General features: G+C 35.0%; 1 protein-coding gene across 1 annotated transcript in view; it reads right to left on the bottom strand.

Annotated features, from left to right (window-relative positions):
- Nucleotides 1-366: 366 nt before the first annotated feature.
- DICER1 (dicer 1, ribonuclease III) overlaps nucleotides 367-20473 on the bottom strand; it is a 50805-nt gene continuing 30698 nt past the window's right edge. Inside the window, 10 exon segments of the mRNA XM_063290283.1 lie at nucleotides 367-5126; nucleotides 6558-6633; nucleotides 6719-6881; nucleotides 7489-7757; nucleotides 7889-8765; nucleotides 16233-16388; nucleotides 16867-17644; nucleotides 18215-18390; nucleotides 18480-18585; nucleotides 19365-19547. Coding sequence (XP_063146353.1) covers nucleotides 4961-5126; nucleotides 6558-6633; nucleotides 6719-6881; nucleotides 7489-7757; nucleotides 7889-8765; nucleotides 16233-16388; nucleotides 16867-17644; nucleotides 18215-18390; nucleotides 18480-18585; nucleotides 19365-19547 — 2950 coding nt within the window. The 3' untranslated portion in view covers nucleotides 367-4960.

Raw genomic sequence — 20473 nt, forward strand, 5'->3', positions numbered from 1 at the left:
ATTCTGGGGTAGAATTAAGGCTTAGAGCTTTACTGACTCAAGCCAAAACCTTCTTGTTAGTGCTTTCGTCTCCTACCAGTCAAGGTAAAGTAAATCAAAGTGTCTTGTGGAGAAGACTTATTGAACCACCTGTGTGAGTGGCCTATCTTACTATAATTTAGGAAGGAGACTCAACAGTGCCTGGGTAGAGATAAAGATTTCATATACTATTTATTGTCCAAATGTATGTTTGAAATCAGAAGCTTCCAAAAAATTGTGCATACTAAGTTCTTAAAGCAAGGATAGTGTAATCAGCAATAATCCAATTTGATATATTCATGCAACATATGCATTTTAGTGTTAAATACAGAAAACAAAACACAAGAATGAACAGAACATAACTTTATTGGGGATAGATTCAGCTACAATTTTACAAAAAAAAAAGTATTAAAGGTAACTGTGATCCATAAGGTGCAGACTGCAAATTTCTGCAGCATGATTACAGTATGAATGAATTACATTTTATGTCCCTTAAGACAGCTGCAGCATGTGATGGGAATCTTTTATTGTCCATAAAATTATGTTATTCATTCTACTTGATTTTAACCATCTTTAAAGTCAAACTATTTACAATTAAAAAGCCTGCAATATTCAACTTTTTTCAACTTCTGTTTCTCCAGATAACTTCCTTTTGTAGTAAACCAGTTATATAAATGACATCAGTTTAAACAGTCTATGGTTATCCAAATTATAAAATACAAACAAGTAGAGGGAACCGTAAGCAGACTTAGAGACAAACAGATATATGCAGAATTATTCTTCAAAGACATTGTGGCTACTGTTTTGTATTCTACACTGACCCCATGGAGATCTGTTATCAGACTTCTGCTGGTGAATGCTGTTAAGTTTCAGTTATGTTTCATACCTGTAAATTATAAAGGTTTAAAGAAACACTATATAAATATTATCACATCTTTCCTTACTGAATATGAAATTTGCCATCAATACCCTAATACCATCCTTGATTCAACCTTGTGTTCATTAGTCACATACAACTAATTCTACTACATTCATGGAAGAATACAGAAGAACAGTGCATGGCTCTAGTATGATCAAATAACTTCCAATTTGAAAAGGCCTTGGCTATTAATTTATATCACTTATAGATGTGGGCCTGTTTAGAGTTGAACAGAGCCTATAGTTACAAGAGCTTTTATAAAAATCAGATCCTTTCACATCCAAAATGAAGGAGAAATGTAAGTGACCATCATGTAGACAAGTGAATTTACATCAAGGGGAGGAAATCAAAGTTAAATTTAACAATTCAACCATTTCATCAAAAATAAAAATGTGGTACAAGAAAGAAAAAGATAAGTGATAAGATTGAGGGAAGCACTTAGCAAGATTCTACTCATGCAATGGCACTCCTCTCAACTCCTTCCTGTTGCAGCCTCTGGTATTCACTGAAATATATATTCCTGTGGAGTTGAGAAACTCTTCCAAAAACTATGGGATAAAGCATCACTAGCTGCAACTGAAAGAAAACTCTTAAAATGGAGGAGCATGTACTTGAGGAAGTATCTTCTAATCATACAAAGGGCTCCCCAGAAATTTTTCAATAGTCATTTAAATGAAACAAATATAGTAACATGCCATAGGAAAACAACAGCAAATGGCCTTTATCATTTGTGCAAGTTAACTGATATACTGCAAACACTTTAGTGGTCTTATTCAAATTCAGTAAACCAAAGCAGCAGCAAGCCCCAAACCATATTTTCTCTTTTAAGGGTATTTCTCCTTGAAATGAGGTAAAGCATGGTACCAAGTGCAATGATTATTTGTGCTACATGAACTGAATAGCACAAAACAAAGCCGTAATAAAAATTAAAAATGCAGCATAGTTAGGAGGACTGTAAGCAGGACAGTTTAACATACAGACAAACATCTGAAAATAGGTTTATGCCATTAACCCCTCAGTTGTCTACATGAGGAATCTGTGTTATACAATTTGAAGGCAGGTTTGCAACAGTCCCTTTCATCTCATGCTTGTGGTGTATCCAAAGATTTAGACCCTAATTTTCAAATTTAGGTTTCAAAAATACGCCAAAATACCCAGTTGTATTTTCTAGAAAAGGAAAAAGGGTCACACAAGATCAAAATTTTATATGTGGATTTTGTGTTATATTTGTGCATTCTAATTGCTTTATGAAATACTTGAACTAAATGATAGAACAAAGACATTGTGATATTATACACAGACACACACAGCAGCAGGACCTAGAATTATAATTGGTCCCTACTCAGTATTTTCAATTACGTGGCTTGATGCACTGTGGAGGCACTGAATAATTTAGACCAGGGAATCTAATGATCAGACTCTTCAACTGCCATCATGCAATATCCTATTCTTTGAAATTATTCAAATATGAAATGTGTTTATTGAATATATTTGGATTGTATTTTAGGTATGGCATTTTATAAAACTACACAACTTTATATATGTGATTGGGATAACACATACTCTTTTTTAAAAATTGTATGAATATTTTTAAAGGCTAATCTGGCTATCAGCAGAGAAAAGAAAATCACTTTATTAACAATTATTTACTAGTGTTACAAGATGTTTACTTTGAGCCACCACTGTGAATTTAACAGTATTTATCCTGAAATTACCTTTACAGTCTAACTGTTCCATAAAGAGGGCTTATATGCCCCCCCCTTCCATTGAAATATGGATGCAACCAACTAGAGTTGGTGGCTGAGGGGGATTAAAGTCTTTTTTTTAATGCTGTCACAAATATCTGCAATCCAAAACACACACACACACACACACTCTCTTTATGTATATGGAGAGAGCTCTATGTATGTCGCAGTTTCTAATTTTTTAAAAAAAATTAATGGTAACCACTCATGCTGAAATGAAGAACAGACTAATTTAAAGCTGAAAGAGAAAATTACTTCCTCATCTGTCTGAAATGGTTGTGCTGGACACACACAAAAAATTCAATTGCATGTGCAGTTCCATGCATTTTATTCTCTCACTGAATTAAGCCCCACACAAATATTATTTTGATTCATTATTATGAATTTAAACAGGGTATCTGTCATTCAAAATTAAATCCTGAAATTTTAACTTAACTATTTTGTCACTAAGTTCTATTCTTTACGAAGATAAGCCAGATGGTTTTCCTCTTTACAGTTTGAATGAATATGCTTGTGGGGTGGAAGGGGGTCTTTAAAAGCAGAGAACAGGATTATCTGTAATTTAGCACTTAAAATAGTATCAAGAGTAAACCACTGTGCTGGAAAACATTAAAAACTTTGCTCAGTTCTCTCAACTTCAAGCATAATTAACAGGGGTAAAATTGCAGCAAACCTCTATTGATATTGGTGGGAGTGCAAGATGACCCACAGCTTTTTATAAAGGTAAATTAAGAGGTATTATAGTTACAGTGCAAAAATTAAAATTTCAAGCATAATACATACACATAGCACCAAAAACAAACAAACAAAAACAATGCATGCAAAAAGGAGAAAAAAGACATAAAAAGAACAAAGAACTGAGGTATTTAAGTGAAGGGTGCCTACAAATGCATAAAGAAATTGAGGCATAGCCTAACAATTTACGATTTCATATCAACTTAAACAACAATAATGATCTAGTCACTCTACATTAAAGAACCTAAGTCACAGATGTATCAAAAGTATGGCAGTTTCTCTCACTCGACAACTTCCATGGCATTTTAACAGCACAGCTTTGGTAGGTGAAATATGCATGCAACTCTGAAAAGTACAGTAAGAATTATGTGGAAATTGCTTTTAAAGGTGTAAAGGTGCTCTGTTTGTTAAATAGGTATCCAATAAAAAAAAACTGCAGCATATTTTAGGTGCGATATGTCAAAAGTTCTTTTTTTTTTCTTTTTAAAAAATGCAACAGTTCACACTGTGCAGTTATCATTACTAAGTTCCAGTAACCTATGGCAATAATCCACCAAGAAACTCTCCTGCACAAGCCCCTTGAACTGAAGGGAAGTTCCACAAGAGTAATGGACATTGCTCAGTCTAGACTCTTGGTTTCTTAATGGAAATTAAGAAGAAACATTTTCTTTGCAATATCAAATAAACTCTGTACTAATAATTTCCTTTGAAATGTTAAAAATAACCTCACTACATATATATGAATACAATTCTATTACAGTTGCGTAATAAGTTAAGTCACAGCTAAACTAACAAGTACTGTAAATACAGAGATTTATCATTGCAAAATGCATTCTAAAAGTGGAGGGAATATAATACAGTTTGTCCCAAAGAGATTAAAAAATGAATGTTTTTAATTTTGAGGGCATATGTACTTTTAAGGCAAGAACCTTTAATGCAAGACTATGTGGCATCAATTTAAAATTCTATTGGATGCAAGACATTTCAATTAAAAACCTGTCCCTAACAAATAAGTGCAATAATGATTGGGAATGCCATCTTAATGCAAAGATGACATGGAAAGAACAAGGACAATACTGGCACACTTATTCTTACACCATATTATCCAGCACAGTTTAGAACTGTTTTGTGACTGGCACTAGTGCACAGATTAAAGGAATTTCAAGATATATCCATGTATCTAGATAGAAGTAGAGATACAGATAATTATCTCACAAGAGACATAAGCTCCCTGGCCTTTAAGCAAAGCAAAGCTGTACTGTAGTGAAAAAGTAAACCAAAGAACCTGACAACTGTTTTGAACACTTGCTAAATATCATTAAAGCACTCTTGTGATTAAACAAAGCAGAAGTGAGGAAAGAAGACAAGATTGTGTTTGCGCAAAAAAACCTATAACTACAATTAGTTCCAAAATTATGTATACATGTTAAGGTTGTTAACTACTTTATTACCAAACTTTAATTGCTGTCTTCAGCTTGTTCCTCCCAACATATATTTTTTTTAAAATTTCTCTTTATGGTGTATTTGTTTTTAACAAGGGGTCTCAGCTATTCGGAACCTGAGGTTGATTTGCTTTGAGGCTTCGTAGAGCTCTTCTTGCTGCTGCTGATTTGGCAATCCGATAGCTTCTTCCAACACCTTTGAACTTTCCCTTCCCTACAACTTCCACTGTTACTCTGACCTTTCCATCATAAGTTCTTTCGGCAGGACTACATGAATTGTAGGGGGAAAGAAAAAAAATCAAATTACAATGAAAATAGAAAAAATGAAATTAATTCGAAAGAGTAACAATACAGTACTGTTAAATATTCCCCTGAGTTGAGCTCAACTCCTGGTAAATACACAGATACATTCAGGTAGTCTTCTTGGTAACAATATGATAACCAGGTAAACCCATTAACGTTAGAGAGTAATTTACGGAAAACCGAGCTTTATTGAAACTTGAGCAGAGTTACTATTTTGAGTATTCCATACCTGTGTTCTGAAATTTGTCTTGAGCTCATATCTATACATCTCCTTTCATTCCACATTACTTTAAATATTCCAAGATTCCATTTGTTAGCTTTTTTTAAAAAAATCTCCAGTCATGGATACTTGGAGAGTGCAGTAGCCAATGAAACAATGTTGAAGGAAAACATGCAGGGATGAGGAAAAGAAGTTAAGCACTTATAGAAGAATCATTGTGGATATAAAAAAAAGATTGCTGTCTACACTGTATGCAGATTTGTTGTTGTTTATTCGTTCAGTTGCTTCCGACTCTGGGTGACTTCATGGACCAGCCCACGCCAGAGCTTCCTGTCGGTCAACACCCCCAGCTCCCCCAGGGACGAGTCCATCACCTCTAGAATATGTATGCAGATTTACTATTTGTATTATTTTTTTCTCCAAGAAATTAACTTTCATAGGTAGTTATTGTGTTCTTGTTCATCTTCTTTCCTTTTCAGGCTGGTTAATGTAAAATGTAAAAATGTGCACTGTGGATATGCATTAATAGATAGCATTCCAATGCTGTTGACCTTTCATGTTACTAAATGGAAAAGTTATGTTGCTTTATTTGCCAAGCTGTGCAGTCATATTATCAAACACACAGGAAGAAACAGTAGCTAGAGCAACACATTTTTGCTATTGTGATGTTCATGGGTGGTAGAGATAAAGTTGCAAGCATTAGAGCTGGTTCTCACATTGATAGGAAGTCTAGTAACCGCTTAAAAATACCAACAGGTGCAGCTTATCCCATCTTCACAAGCCTCCTTCCCTTTACATGGAAAAAGTACAAAAACAAAAAAACCCCAAAACCCTCCTTAAATTACCTAAATTCTCACTGGAATTCTTGTGTTGTAACCTTAACTTTCTTTTTAATAAATATTACTAATCAGAGCTGAGAAGAGTTGTTCGTTGGAAAAAATCAGGAAAAAAACTTTCATGTGTGTTTGTACATAGTTAAGTTGTGCATATAAACTGATATCTAATGGTACATAGGGAAAGAAAACCCATGTCTACCTACTTTTGAATGGAATCAATTTATACTTAGAATCATAGAACCAGGGTGTTGGAGGGGATCTTGGAGGTCTAATAGTCCAACCTCCTGCCCAGGGCAGGAATCCTTCATTTATATAAATACGGAAGACATGAATTCTTACCTAAATTTAGCTGTCTCTGGCTCCATCTCCAAAAGCTCTCTTACTGGCGAACGGGGCACATTTGCAGAGAATTTTTCTATGATAAAAATACATAGAAATTTGTAACCCCCCTATCAAAGTAATAAATTACAGAACCCTTTTTCTGAGAACAATTACATTACCTATTAATGGCCTCATCATTGGATAGTACACTTGCCAAACCATTTCCAGAGACATTCCACTATCCATGTAAATTGCACCAGCAAGGGACTCAAATATATCTCCCATAGCCTTTGGTACTTCTATGTCTTCTTCTTTTTCTTCATCTTCTTCAGATCTTCGGAGCTAAAAGTCACCAAAAACAGTCCCTCAATAAAAGCTGTTGCAAAGCTTATATTAAAAATACAATTGGACTGTATTCAAGTTTGCCTGACTGTGATGGAACTGGTTGGGTGACCAGCTGGCACAGATCTAGGGAGCTCTGGGGGAAGGAGAGTTAGGGCAGTAGCACTATTAGCATCACTACTGAAAATGCTGCTAGGTGGGACAGGATAGAGAGGAAGCAACAGCAGTGGGGAAGGGAAGCAAAATTTTAGCAAATTTGCCTTCTTCTCATGGGTAGAATCCAAGCCTCAGAGTTGCTTTCTCCTCCCAATGAAAGAGTAGCTTAATTTTCTGTTGTCTTTGGAAATAAAATTCTTTTGTTTTTTGCAAGGGAAGGGGCATTTGTATGCATGTGAGAGATTATCTTTTTTATGATTTGTGGAAGAGTTTGTGTATGTATAATTGTATTTGAATACATAATCATGTAATTTGTAAATATATACTGCAAATGATACAACCTTGAATTACAGAAGGTTGACTACTTCAATCTTGCTATTCATCATGTCCTGTGCTGGGTGTTTTTTAATGATACTCAACATCAAAATTATTAGGATTTGTTGCCACTAACCTCAGAATCCATTCCTTGCATTTCATTCTTTTCCATCTGAAACTGTACAAAATCATCAATAACATGAAAAAGCTCAGGAGAGACAGCTTTGAAATATTTGTGGTAGTCGTATTTTACAGCCAATGAGGCAAAGATGGTGTTGTTAACGAGAGCCGATCGCAGGTCTGTTAGAACTCCTGGAGAGTGTTGTCGTGGGTCTTCGTAAAGGTGCTTAGTTATGAGGTAGTCCAAAATTGCATCTCCCAGAAATTCTAACCGCTGGTAACAATCTTAATAAATAAGGATTGAGGGATTGGAGAGAAATATATAATGATACAATACAATTAACATCTCTTTCAAATGATTTCTATTCCTTCAAGTACACAAGCTTAGAGAAAAGGAGATATTTTATGTGACTCACCAGTAATGGTGTTGTAATGATACGAGGCATGAGTAAATGCCTGGAGTAGATAAGCCTTGTTCTTAAAACTGTAGTTAATCTTCTTCTCAAAGTTTTCAAAGCCTGATATAAGGTGATTTAAAGTTCTCTCAGCGTCTGGATGATCAAACATACATCTTGGAGGAATCTTTAAACAACCATATACTAAGTCTTTATAGAGAGAAGATTCTTGATTAGCTAAAGAGGCAGAAATGCAGTTTGCTGAAGAATGCTTCTGTTGGCTGTTAAAATGGTCTCTGTAAGAGTACAGAACACTGTCCCAATCAGTTTTTTTAATAACTGGAAGCACTTTCAGACCCAACGAACAGAGGAAAAGCTGGGCTGCTCTTTCCCCACAGCTGGTCAGATAACATCCCAAAAGGGCTTCTACACAGTCTGCAATACTTTTGTCAGCAATGCACTGTTCTGTATGCAAATCATATGAGATAGATTGTTTTCCAGCATCAATACCACAGTTTTCCTCTGATGGATTCCAGAAACCTACAACAAAATCATCTTCTTCAACCGCTTTGCTAGGATCTAAGTAGCACATTGCGTCCCATGAGCTGTAGTCAAAATCATCAAAATCTGATGAAAATTGGACATTAGTTAAAGATGATTTTTTGGGTGCTTTCCATTCATAACTGCTATCAGCAGGTGAATATGGGGACAGTGATATTTTCTTCACAAATGCTCCGGAACCCATTAACATATTGTCAATAAATTTGATATGCTCCTGATCATATTCCAAAAAGTCATCTTCAAAGTCAGCTTCCTCCTTGGGTACCCGCCACATTAAATCATCTTCGTCGTCATCATAATCATCATGCTTTCCATTAGACAATAAACCCTCTTTTGTCTAAAAGTAGAAAAAATAAAACTTCATGTTGAAAAATTTGCAGAAATTTTTTAATTTCATATAAAATGGCTATAAATAGAATTTAAATACATTAATGTTGTCTATCAATGGGAAATATTCTTCTGCAGTGGTTCTGATTCTTCTTAGAAGGTAGACCTTGGAGCAAACCTTTTCCCCACATAGCCTTTAATGCGTGGTTTGCTATTAAGTTTCATACTTTTATTTAACATCTAAATAAAACTGTTGTAAAATAATCTCAATATTTTGGTTTGGGAATCATTAGGATACAGACAACACTTACTTTTGTCTCATTTCTAATGTCCAACTTTGGGGAGGAAATAAAAATTCTAAACTGGTGACAGTTTTAGCTGGATGAAGATGAAGACAAGACTAATTGAGACAAAAGTACTATATATCAAAAGATTTGATTACTGAACTGGACTCTTACAAGTTATCTGCACTCCCTAAATTCTAAGTTGGCAACCCTTTCAGATACCATCACAAGATCTCAGGAGATGTGGGCACAAAATAAATAAATAAAAATGGTAAAAAATGTTTTGAGATTTCTGTGATCTCATATGAAAACACATTTCACCAGACTTTGGTCGTTCATGAGTTTTAAGGGTTGGCTTTTGGTGTGAATGGCGGACTGAACGGCTGTGCCTGCTGGTTCAGCATGCAGAGCTGACGACGTGGTAACTTTTTTCAGGCTCATGCAGGTTTTCCTGAAGCCCAGAAACATTCTCTGGATAAAGCAGAACACCTGGAATTATCCCATCTGTCCTCCGGACTGCTGCTTGCAGCCAGAAGATCGCAAACAGCATTTCGCATTCGACTGGTAAGAGCCAGCTGGGAAGCAGTGACTTCATCACTTTCCAAGCCACGCTGTAGCCTTAAAGGGACCCTAAGATTGGCCACCCCATTTCTAAATCACCAATTTGTATTTTTTTTTAAAGTATATGTACCACAGCGAGCAGAGGCTGGTACTCTTGGTGCTTAACATTATTGTTGGGATTACTTTTTAAAAAAAAAATATTTTAAGTTTTGGATTCTGTTTTCCTTCCAAAGGAAATTCCAAAGATTGAGAGTAAACAATTGTCTTCCTGTTATTATTTTTGTATTAAATTTGAAGATATTAGCATTTTCCTACACGTTGAATCGGCTGATTTGAACCTTCAGTTTTCTGTTTTCACTTTCCCTTGAAAACTGTCTGTTATCTCACTCTCACTCTATATAAACACACTTTGGAACTCTTCCATATCTTTGATTTGGTTAAGTTCCTAAGGGGTTCCATAATCTATTGCGTGAGACATGGAGGATTTCAAACAGATTCCTTCTGACTTTCACTAGGATTTTAAACAGATTTCTTCTGACTTCTATCAAGCTTTTATGCAAGATATCCAAGACATTGTGGAAAATATGAGATCTAAAATGTGCCATCAGGTTGGGGATCTGGTGGATGAAACTGAGGAATTTAAGAATGATAGAAAGGTTTTTTTAAGACTGAGATTGGGATTTTTATCGAGATGCTGGATGAAGATTGGATAATGGAGTTGGAGAAATCTAAGGGAAAGAGTAATATGCAAACTATAAGTAAAATCGATCTCCTGGTAGAATGCCATGAAATGAACCTGGAATCTTTGAGGGGGGCAGTTGGGCTGTTTGATTCTTTAAAGAGGAAAGCTCTGTGCACATTGTGGGGATATGTAACTGCTTTGGTTTATTCTGAAGTGGGATAAGGGTTGAAGAATGTTAATCTGGTTTGCTTTAAGGATTTGACTGATGCTATTTGCCTTTAAAGGTTTGGATTTACTGTATTGAATTGGCTTTGTTTTTTCAGTTTATTAAGATGAAAATTATTACAACTGTTGTATTAGGGTTAAAGAATGCTTACCTGGTTTGCTTTAAGGATCTGATTGATGTTATTCCCTTTTAAAGATATGGAATTACTGTTTTGAATTGTCTTTGTTTTTTGGGTTTATTAAGTTTGGGATTATTAAAACTGTTATACTATTAAGTATAATAGCTCACAACTTACGTGCTTTTTAATTTGATTCTTATTGTAGACAGAAATGTATAGAATTGTGGTAGGAAGGGAATAATTACATATGTTGTATCTTTTGGAGGGGAGAAAGGTGTTTAGGAGGTTTATATGAACTTTTTCTTCTTTATTTTGATATAAGAGGGAGGAGTAACTGTACTTAGTGATTTTTATTATGTGTTAAAGTGGAATGACTTATAGAAATAATGTGGCATTTTGGTTTAATATAGAGTAAGAGATTGATTATGGAACTTTTTGTATATCCTTGCTGTTAAAAGTCAGAAGCCACATCTTTTTGTAAATTTGAAAAAAAATTCCCTTGTGTTTCCGCACTTTTTGTTTTTTTTCTTTCTTTGTATTTTCTTTGTAGTTTTTGTTCTTCTCTTGAAATCTAATAAAATTTACTATTAAAAAAGGGTTTTAAGGGCTAATTAACTAGTTTTAGGTATGCTTTAATGTCTAGACACACACACAGGGCAGAGTGAAAGGTTATCTAGTCCATGGTTCTGTCTAACCACATACCTAAGGAAGGCCAAAAAACGGAGTATGAGGGCAATAGCAACATTCTGCACATCTGTGATTTTGGATATTTTATTCATAATCTGTATGGGTTTTTTATGTGGCTTGGAGGTTGCTCATTGTGAGACTGCTTCACAATGAGATTTACAAAAGAGAAGGAAGACTTCAGTTTATTTTAGCTGGGACTTTATTTTCTGTCCTATGACCCATGCCTAATAAAAGATGAAATTATCTCCAACTGTAAATATGAACACTGCCCTATTGATTTCTTTTCTGTATTTCTCCCACAATCAAGGGAACTTTGAATATATCCAAGATAAAAAAAAAAAGACTGGAATCAAATAGAGATAAACAACAAATAACATATTTTTCTTGTCCTCTTCCTAATTAGCTTTGAAAAAACATAGCTTGCAACTCAGTGGTAGCCTGTAGCAGATAAGACCTTATCTGCTCAGCTAGAGGCACTATCACTGCAACTAAGAATACAACTCTGTACCTATAGTGCTCCACTGTCATTTAACAACCACCTCACTTCCTACCTTGTAACCATTTTATCTAATGAAAACTTCTGACAAAGCTGAAAGCTTACAACAGTTATAAAACTTCAGCTAGTTGCCACTGTGAATCTGTGATTTTGGATTTCATATCCCTCAACAAATGATCCTGAAAATAATGTACAGCAACCGTGTCAAAGCAGTCATTGATTTGTCTAATTTTCCTTTAAAGCCATGCATAACTTTACAGAATGAAGAAGCACTTCCTTTAAACAACTGCAAATCTCTCATGATTCAACTTAATTGGAAGCTCCTGGACTCCAGTCTAATAAAAGGGAGGTTCTTTTTATTTTAACTAAAAACCTTTGAACACTATCTCACCTCACAGAAGAAATGATTAATAATTTTGATTGTCTTTATTCACCTTTTTCAACTGTACAGTATCAATGTTGTGGTGTGGTAACCAATACCGTTCACAAGTATGGAACACAACATAGATTGTCTAGAACTATTGAAGTATCAATAGTGTGATTTTCTACTCCTTTCAAAATTATTATCAGAAACCTAGGTAAAGGTTTCCCTTGACATTAAGTCCAGTCGTGTCCAACTCTAGGGAGTGGTGCTCATCTCCATTTCAAAGCCAAAGAGCCGGCATTTGTCCATAGACACTTCCGTGGTCATGTGGCCAGCATGACTAAATGGAATGCCATTACCTGCCCGCCGAAGCGGTACCTATTAATCTACTCACATTTGCATGTTTTCGAACTGCTAGGTTGGCAGGAGCTGGGAGTAGCAAAGGGAGCTCACCCCGTCACGCAGATTTGAACCGCCGACCTTCCGATCGGCAAGCTCAGCAGCTCAGCGGTTTAAACCTGCAGAGCCAACACGTCCCCATCAGAAACCTATATGTGCATAATTTCCCATGTATTTACATTGGTCATATTAAGGTATTTACTCAGTTTAAAGAGATTTGGACTTCTACACTTTTTAGTCATCTTAAATAATTGGGTTTCAGCAGCAATATCTTTTAACTTCACCCGATATTAATACTTTATTTTTTTTTAGGCAAGCAGACATAGGGAAGGTTCCATTTTTCCTGTCTCCTGTGCATAAAAAATACATTGTTTCTGCTGCTAGCTATCTCGAGGAACTTGAAATTCCCACCCATTGGAGAGCCTTTTCCTTAGCTCGCTGCCACGCTCTCCTTTCTGCAGTATTGGAGGGCAAATATAAAAAAAATTCCATTGCCCACAAGACTTTGTCCACATGACTCAGGGGAGGTCGAAACTATAGACCATGTCCTTTTGCACTGCGCCTTTTACAAAGACATTCGTATTAAACTCATTACACTACTGATTGCTAAACATCCCAGATGTACAGACCCTGAGCATACGCAACTGCTGCTTATAGACAAAAAATCTAGTTATGGTGCAGGTAGATAGGTTCTGCGCTGCAGCAATTAAGATTCGACACACCAAGAGAGACCAATCTTCATAATGTCTTGTATACAATAGTAAACTCTTTATAATCTTATCTATATATACAGCATAGTCGCAACATAGTTTTTCATGTTTTATATCTCGTATCTAATATACGCTTAAAATTTTACACTCTTAAATAGTTAAAATAGGCTACACCTTAGACTTTACATATAGAGTTAGACAGATAATTAGTGTATTTTAGTGACTTTTAATATATTTTTTTATTGTATGTTTTTAATACTTCAAGCATGGGTATGTTTATCTCATAGAATAATACCATTGTATTGGTCTATGACAGTAATAAAGAGTGATGATAATACGTTTTTTTAAAAATTGGTCATGATACAGATTTTTGGGGCATTCTGCTGCTTCCAAAACTTTATTAGGGTAACTATCCATTTATACTTTCAGGCCAGTACATAGCACTGCTAGCAACTTCATTTTTTAATCACTCCTCTTTTTGTATACATTTATTCAATACTTAAAACGTTTTACTGTACAATAATATTCCATTGTAATATTTTGGTGTGCCCTCTGGTGGTTTTGTAGTTAAAAGTATAAATTTCAGAAAATGGATAAGCACAAAAAATATTAATTCTTTCTAACCAATCTTATGACTTTTTAAGTGGACATACCAATTATAAACCTAAAAGACCACTGTGGACTTCTGATGTAACCGTTGCATATAAATTCAAGGGAAAAATAAGTACAACAGTATCATTCAGTTTTATTCCACCCACAAAATAACAGAAGGCTAGCAATAAAGCATTTTGGCAAAGAATATTATTTATTATACGATAAAGAAATTCATAGTAATAAAAGAATTAGACCTTGGTCTAAAATAATCTGCATTAAACAGAGCTACAAATAAGCATTTCAAGAATCCATTATACATTGTATTTATCTTTGCAGCAAATATTCTGACAAAGTAGGACAAAGCTAAGTTCAAACTTGTGATTTCAGAAGTTCTGATTCTGTAGGGCAATACAACAACCTATAGTTAAACAGCAAACTATTACAAAGCTTTATCAAGATTGGGTTCTATCTGGAAATACTATAAATAGAACCCTCATTACAATAACACTGAAATAAATAGTCTTCTTAAATTACAGCTTCAGCTGTGAACTCAGAAATCTGAGGACTGGATATTGAAGAACTCTAGGGCTAAAAGGACAGCTGATTCCAGTATTATCCAATCAATTAATTTTCCTTCCTATGCATTTGAATGTTCCATAACAAAGATACACAATTTGCACGAAAATAGTATGAAATCAAATATATCTCCAGAAAAAGCATTTTGTCACAAAACAGAACAAAAAGATCCTGAGAAGAAAGAGCTACAAGTTAGTGTGATAAAAGCCAACCTGTATTTCTTATGCTAACTCTGACCCTGGTATCTTGTGACACTCTATCGGTAAAAACTGAAGAGCCAGGAAAGATGATAAAATAAGGAGTGTTAGAGTCATAAATTCCTTCTTACATTCTTATATAGGCAGACTGATAGACAGAAAAACTGTTCTGTAAGACACTGTACTGGTATTGAGAGTATGATTTTTATATGTATAAATCCATCTCAGAAATAAATGAATGAAAACACACAGACAAAAATGAATGATTGAGAAGTCTGACATAATTGAGAAGATAAGGTGGTATTACCTTAGGTTATCTGCTCATAAATACCTCTGAAATGTTATACATGAAAAATCAAATATACCACATTAGGAAGAAAATGAAAGGAGAGCTTATGCTGAAGACATTTAAGCTATCTGAAATGAACAGCTCAGATTGTTCAAATTTGCATATAGTTCAGAAAGACCTGTGTGTTTTTTTATTTCAAGCACTGATAAAGCAATGTTTTAATAATTTGATTGTGTGAATACTGGACCATGCTAAACTAGCTCTCTAATATTTTGATACCGTTTTGTTCTAGACTGCAGTATTTCTTTGAATAAATAGATACCTTATTCATTTAGGACACCAAAAAGAGTATGTGTCCTCAAGGAAGTCTATATTTCAACACAGAAAGAAACAAAAACTTCTAAAGTGCACCCAATAACATTTTGACTAATAGTTGGGAGCTGGGGATGTAAATATTTTTTTCATAATGTTCTTTGAGATTATACAAACACTACACATTGCTCATCATAGTTTATCTGTAACATAGGATGGGGTATGGGGAGGAGATAAATTTCCAGGATCAGTTTCAACTACAATTGGCAATCTCAAGTTTAAAAGATGAGGAACTTAGGCACTGTCCTGTTTATACACTGGGTTTTTCCTAAGGGGGCATTATCTTAAATTAAGATTCATATTCTTTTCAGGCAAATAATATTAACACACTACTATAACTCTTGCATGAGGCAGATATATGAAAATACCAATGTATATTCAAATTGAGTTGTTCTTTTTGAAGAGAACATTTGAATTTTCATATACTGTCATACATGAATTAGTGGTCATGAGAAGAAGAGGCTCCTAAATGCTATTTTGTGTTTGACTATCTGATTCAACTCTTCTTCAAAAAGAGAACCCCATTATGATTTTCAGTAAAAACTAGATAGGTGCAGTCTACAGACCTCCAACACTGAACTATCTTTTTTTTATTCCTCCCTTCCCTTCCCTTCCCTTCCCTTCCTTCCCACTTAAAGGTAGAGTGTTCTGGAGGAAGAATCTCGGTTTTCACAACAGAGAGCAAAGGAAATTTTTTGCACGAGTATTTTTCCTAATTTTCATTTTATTATTGAATAAATTTTCCTTCATAAGTCTTCCAATATTACCTTTCACCCTACTTTTATTACAGAAATGTTTTAAGAGAAATAAAAAAGATGTAGGCAATATTTTGTGGAAAACGGATATGTAAGGGCCTCATTTTCTTGTTTCGCTTGCAACAACACATTTGCAACTGAAACATTTAATATTTCAAAAGTCTTACCATTTCATCTTTTTCCCATTTGTCTGCATTACTCTTGTCTTGGTTTACTATGTAACCAGGAGGAAGCCAGTTCACGGGAGGATCAAATATAGACACTACCATGCGACTAGGAAGCCCTTTCTTTTTTCCAAGACGATACAAGTTACAATTGCTGACCTTTAAGAAAAAAAAGTTTATCATAATCAAAATATTCAAAAATTCAAAACGTGCAATTAACAGCAGGCTTCAGATAGCCAAATCTGCCTCTATTAAGTTTGTAACTTTTTGAAACACAGCTGTAATCCATTGCTACTTTGTGCCAGCTTTGACACTGACTTTGCCTGTCAGAAGCTGCAAATGGCAATCACGTGACCACGGGATGCTGCGACTGTCATAGATGCACTCTAGTTGTGAAGCGACCAAAATCACGATAATGTGACCACAGGGACACTGCAACAGCCGCAAGTTTGAGGACCTGTTGTAAACCTATTTTTTTCAGCACTGCTGCAACTTTCAACAGTTGCTGAACAAAGCAGTTGGTAAGTAAGAACTACCTGTACATACTCCACCAACACTGTAACATGTCCCTGGATTTATTGGTTTGTACACATACCCAAACTCTTACAGAGTTAGAAATCATGAATATACCACTTACTTTTTTGCTTCTCATATATGACAGGCGTCCCTCATGAGCATCAGGATAAGTGCAAAACAAGTATGTAGTGATGGCATGCTTTAAAAATGAATCACCAAGCATTTCAAGCCGTTCCAGATTAAATCCATCGCTAGCATTTGAGAGGGTCAATGCCTGAAGAATGAGACCAGGGTTCGGACCAAGGGTTTTTGAGGAATAACCACTGGAAGGGCTTGTTACAGAATCTATGCTTTCTTCTGAAAATCTGCAAGCTTCTGAAGCACTGGTGGTCATTGTCATTTTGGGACAATCATCTGAGGTAGATTTGTTAGCATTTCCATCAAGATATTTATTACTCAGAGTACATTCATTGCTGAGCTTGAGCTGGTTCTCACTGTTGTATAAATTTTGAATAGGATACGAGGTAGTTGATTGTACAGGTATTTCTTGCCTGCAGTAATTTAGCTGATTTTCTTGGCAAATGACTCTGTTAGGTAAGTCACAATTGCCATTGGCAAGGTTTTTACTGTAAGAAACACCATTAGCTGTTGCCAGTTCTACTGAGACATCCTTTTGGAGTTTGCTAGGTGACTCTATCAATGCTCTGTAGTTCACAGACATTTGGTCATGCTTATCTGCAGAGGAGGTTTTAATAGCACCTTGATGTGCAGCATTTTCAGGGACTACAATTGCGCTGTGCTTACAATAATTTTCATTCTCCTCTAGAGAGGAATTAGGAGCAGAGATGAAAGATTTGCTGTCAATGGATTTTTTCCACCCAAAGTCCAGGTTAGGATATCTGAAAAATAAATTATCTAATTAAAAACTTCTAATTGTTACATGTACAGAAGGCTTAGGTCCATAATACTGATACCTGATTTTCAATATATCCCTCCCCAATGGCCCTACAGCTATACTGCATTGCAAACTGCTTTTAGACTTCACAATATCCAAATCAACTTGACAATAAGAATTAACTGTTCAATAGAATTAAAAGATGGTAGTCCTGCTGCTCACTGAATTCTGGATGTTGGCCATAGTATTATCAGCAACTATAAACTTGAGAACAAAATTGATTTCAAAAAAGTAATGAACAAAATAGACTCTATCATTATTCGGCAAATATAATTTTAAAAGTTTGTTCAACGTTGTGAAAGGTTAATTATTTTCTTGTCCAATTTAACTTGGGCAAGTAAATCATTAGATTTCATTTTAGTTCTTGGAAAATATGCTAGTAAAATGTAAAAACTTCCCTTCTGTTAGTTGAAAACACGAAGTTCTGATGGGGCATTTATGGATCCATTGAGAAACTATTTGAGAACATGTTAAAAGTGGCCTAACTCCAGACTGGTGTTCATGTATTCAATACCTGAAATCTATAGGAAGTGACTTAACTCCTACACCAGCATCAATAGCTGTTTGAGATCTGAGTTCCTCGGCTGTCAAAAGGCAGTGAAGACGATAAAGGATGCTAGGGAGACAGACTGCTTTTCTCCAGAGTGATGCTGGAATAGGATGTATAGCACAAAGTTCTGGAACCAGAATCTTTAATAAAAAACAAAACAAAACTTCATTTTAAAAGCTTACATATTTTATAGTAGTAACGTGCTTACTGACAAAACATATACTATTACCTGCTTATTTTGCAGACTTTCCCACTTTGCTTTCCGTTTCTCTGCACTGCTTAATGGAAGAGCTTTCCCCTTCTGATTCAAATGCCGAGGAGTCAAAAGATTAAGTCTAAAACAAAACGAACAGGCTTCTTTAGAAGGCTTACTTTAATAATTTGTATTCCATCTTGAAAGATGGAAACAAGAAAAAGAAACTTGATTTATAAGATGTTAGACGTATGGATGAGATTAGCCCCTCCTAGACATTTTTGTTTCTTTTGAAATTTGTTCATGTTTATCATAAACAGAAAAACTTGGGAGTATTTTTTCTGTAGGAAAAAACTAACCATATAGTTAATTAATACTTTCTTTCTGAGACACAGATATTGTACAGCAATTCTATTCAGAGGGGAGATGAGAGAAAGTAAGGTAGAGGAACCAACTTATTCAGGTAGGGCAACTTTTTCTGTTTTCTTTTCTCCCTTTGACTGTCCCCAGTTGTTATTTTAATATTTTCTGCTTATTGTGCTCCCAAAAGGAAGATAGTATAAACTTTTTCCTGTTAAGGGACCTAGGAAGGAAAGGTAGGACAGCTCCCTCCCCAAATCTAGACACCCTTCCCAACAAATTTCATTTTTTAATCTTCTCTGATAGAATAGGCTTGGTATCAGAGTGCCAGTATATTGTTCCACTAATGAAGGTAAGAGGCCTTAGGAACAGTGAATGTCTCTCTCTCTTTACTTACAGAGGAGATCCAAAAAATCCTCAAGAAACTGCATTGGCCCAGGATTGTCCCCTGAACACAATTTTTAAAAAAGTAACATCAAATGTGTCTAAAATAGCATCACCACCACAAGGAAAAATATTTGTAAATTCCCATAGGTTACTAGATTATTAAGTTGACTTTACCTTGAAGATGTGTGGTCCACATCCAGCAATGGCTGGTTGAGATTGGTCAGATCAAGGTTATACTTTGTTTTATAATATTCAGCAAACGTTTCATATTCTGGTGAAGGAAATTTGCTCAGTGGTGTAAGATCTGTGTAGACATCAGCAACATAGAATCGATGAGGCTGATCAAAATTTCGATACCTAGACAGAAACAGATATTATTTAGCTGCCAATGTCAAACGCTATGCCAAATAAATTTTCTATCACGTCCTGACATTGGACGTAACTACAAACAAGTAAATAAAATATAATTTAATTCCATTTTCAAAATAGTTACAGATCAAAAAACAATGAGCTACATGCCCCAGTAGGAATTACTGCAAACCCTCCCAGATATCAAAATACTGTTGAAATCCCCTTCCTTTTAATACTGGAGGTGAAAGTACTCTTTGGGAGAACAAAATTAACTGAACAGTTATTTTGATCTTGGCTACTGCATTTCTACTGAAAGAAGGGAGAAAATTTTCCAAAGAAAAAGGAAGCATTCTGTGTTTAAGAGGTAAGTGTAAAACAATATATTTTAGCTTTTATCACTATTCCATTTTTAACCCAAAAGCTTCTATACTGTTTTTCCAAGTTATGCTTAAAATATTCCATGTTTTATTATTTTTCTTCCACTAGAGTTTCTTAGTGAAATCACAATCTTTTTACTGTTGTCAAAAATTCTAAAAAATACTTTGCATCCTACATATATCTGTGATCAACTTTCCTTTCTCTTTTAGAGAAGCCACCTCTTGTATTAGGGAGCCCAGTGAATAGCAGTATAGAAAACATTTCCATTTTCAATTCTCTCAAAATTAAAATATCCTATTTCAAGTGTGAAATGTTTATCGTCTTCAACAGCTCTGATTTGAGCTTGAAAGGAGGTATTTCCAATTTAAAAGTGAACTAGTTTAGTTTGAAACATTTTGCATACTACGCCTGATGGGCAATTCTTCATACTAGGCAACTGCTAGGAGCAACAAAAATGCTATAATACTTCATTATTTGGGATGCGCTTTTTTTGACATGTAATCTTTTCAAGAAATCCAGAATCCAACTCTTTTCAGTCAGACTTGATCACTATA

This window comes from Candoia aspera, chromosome 1 (assembly GCF_035149785.1).
Source record: "Candoia aspera isolate rCanAsp1 chromosome 1, rCanAsp1.hap2, whole genome shotgun sequence".
Lineage (NCBI taxonomy): Eukaryota > Metazoa > Chordata > Lepidosauria > Squamata > Boidae > Candoia > Candoia aspera.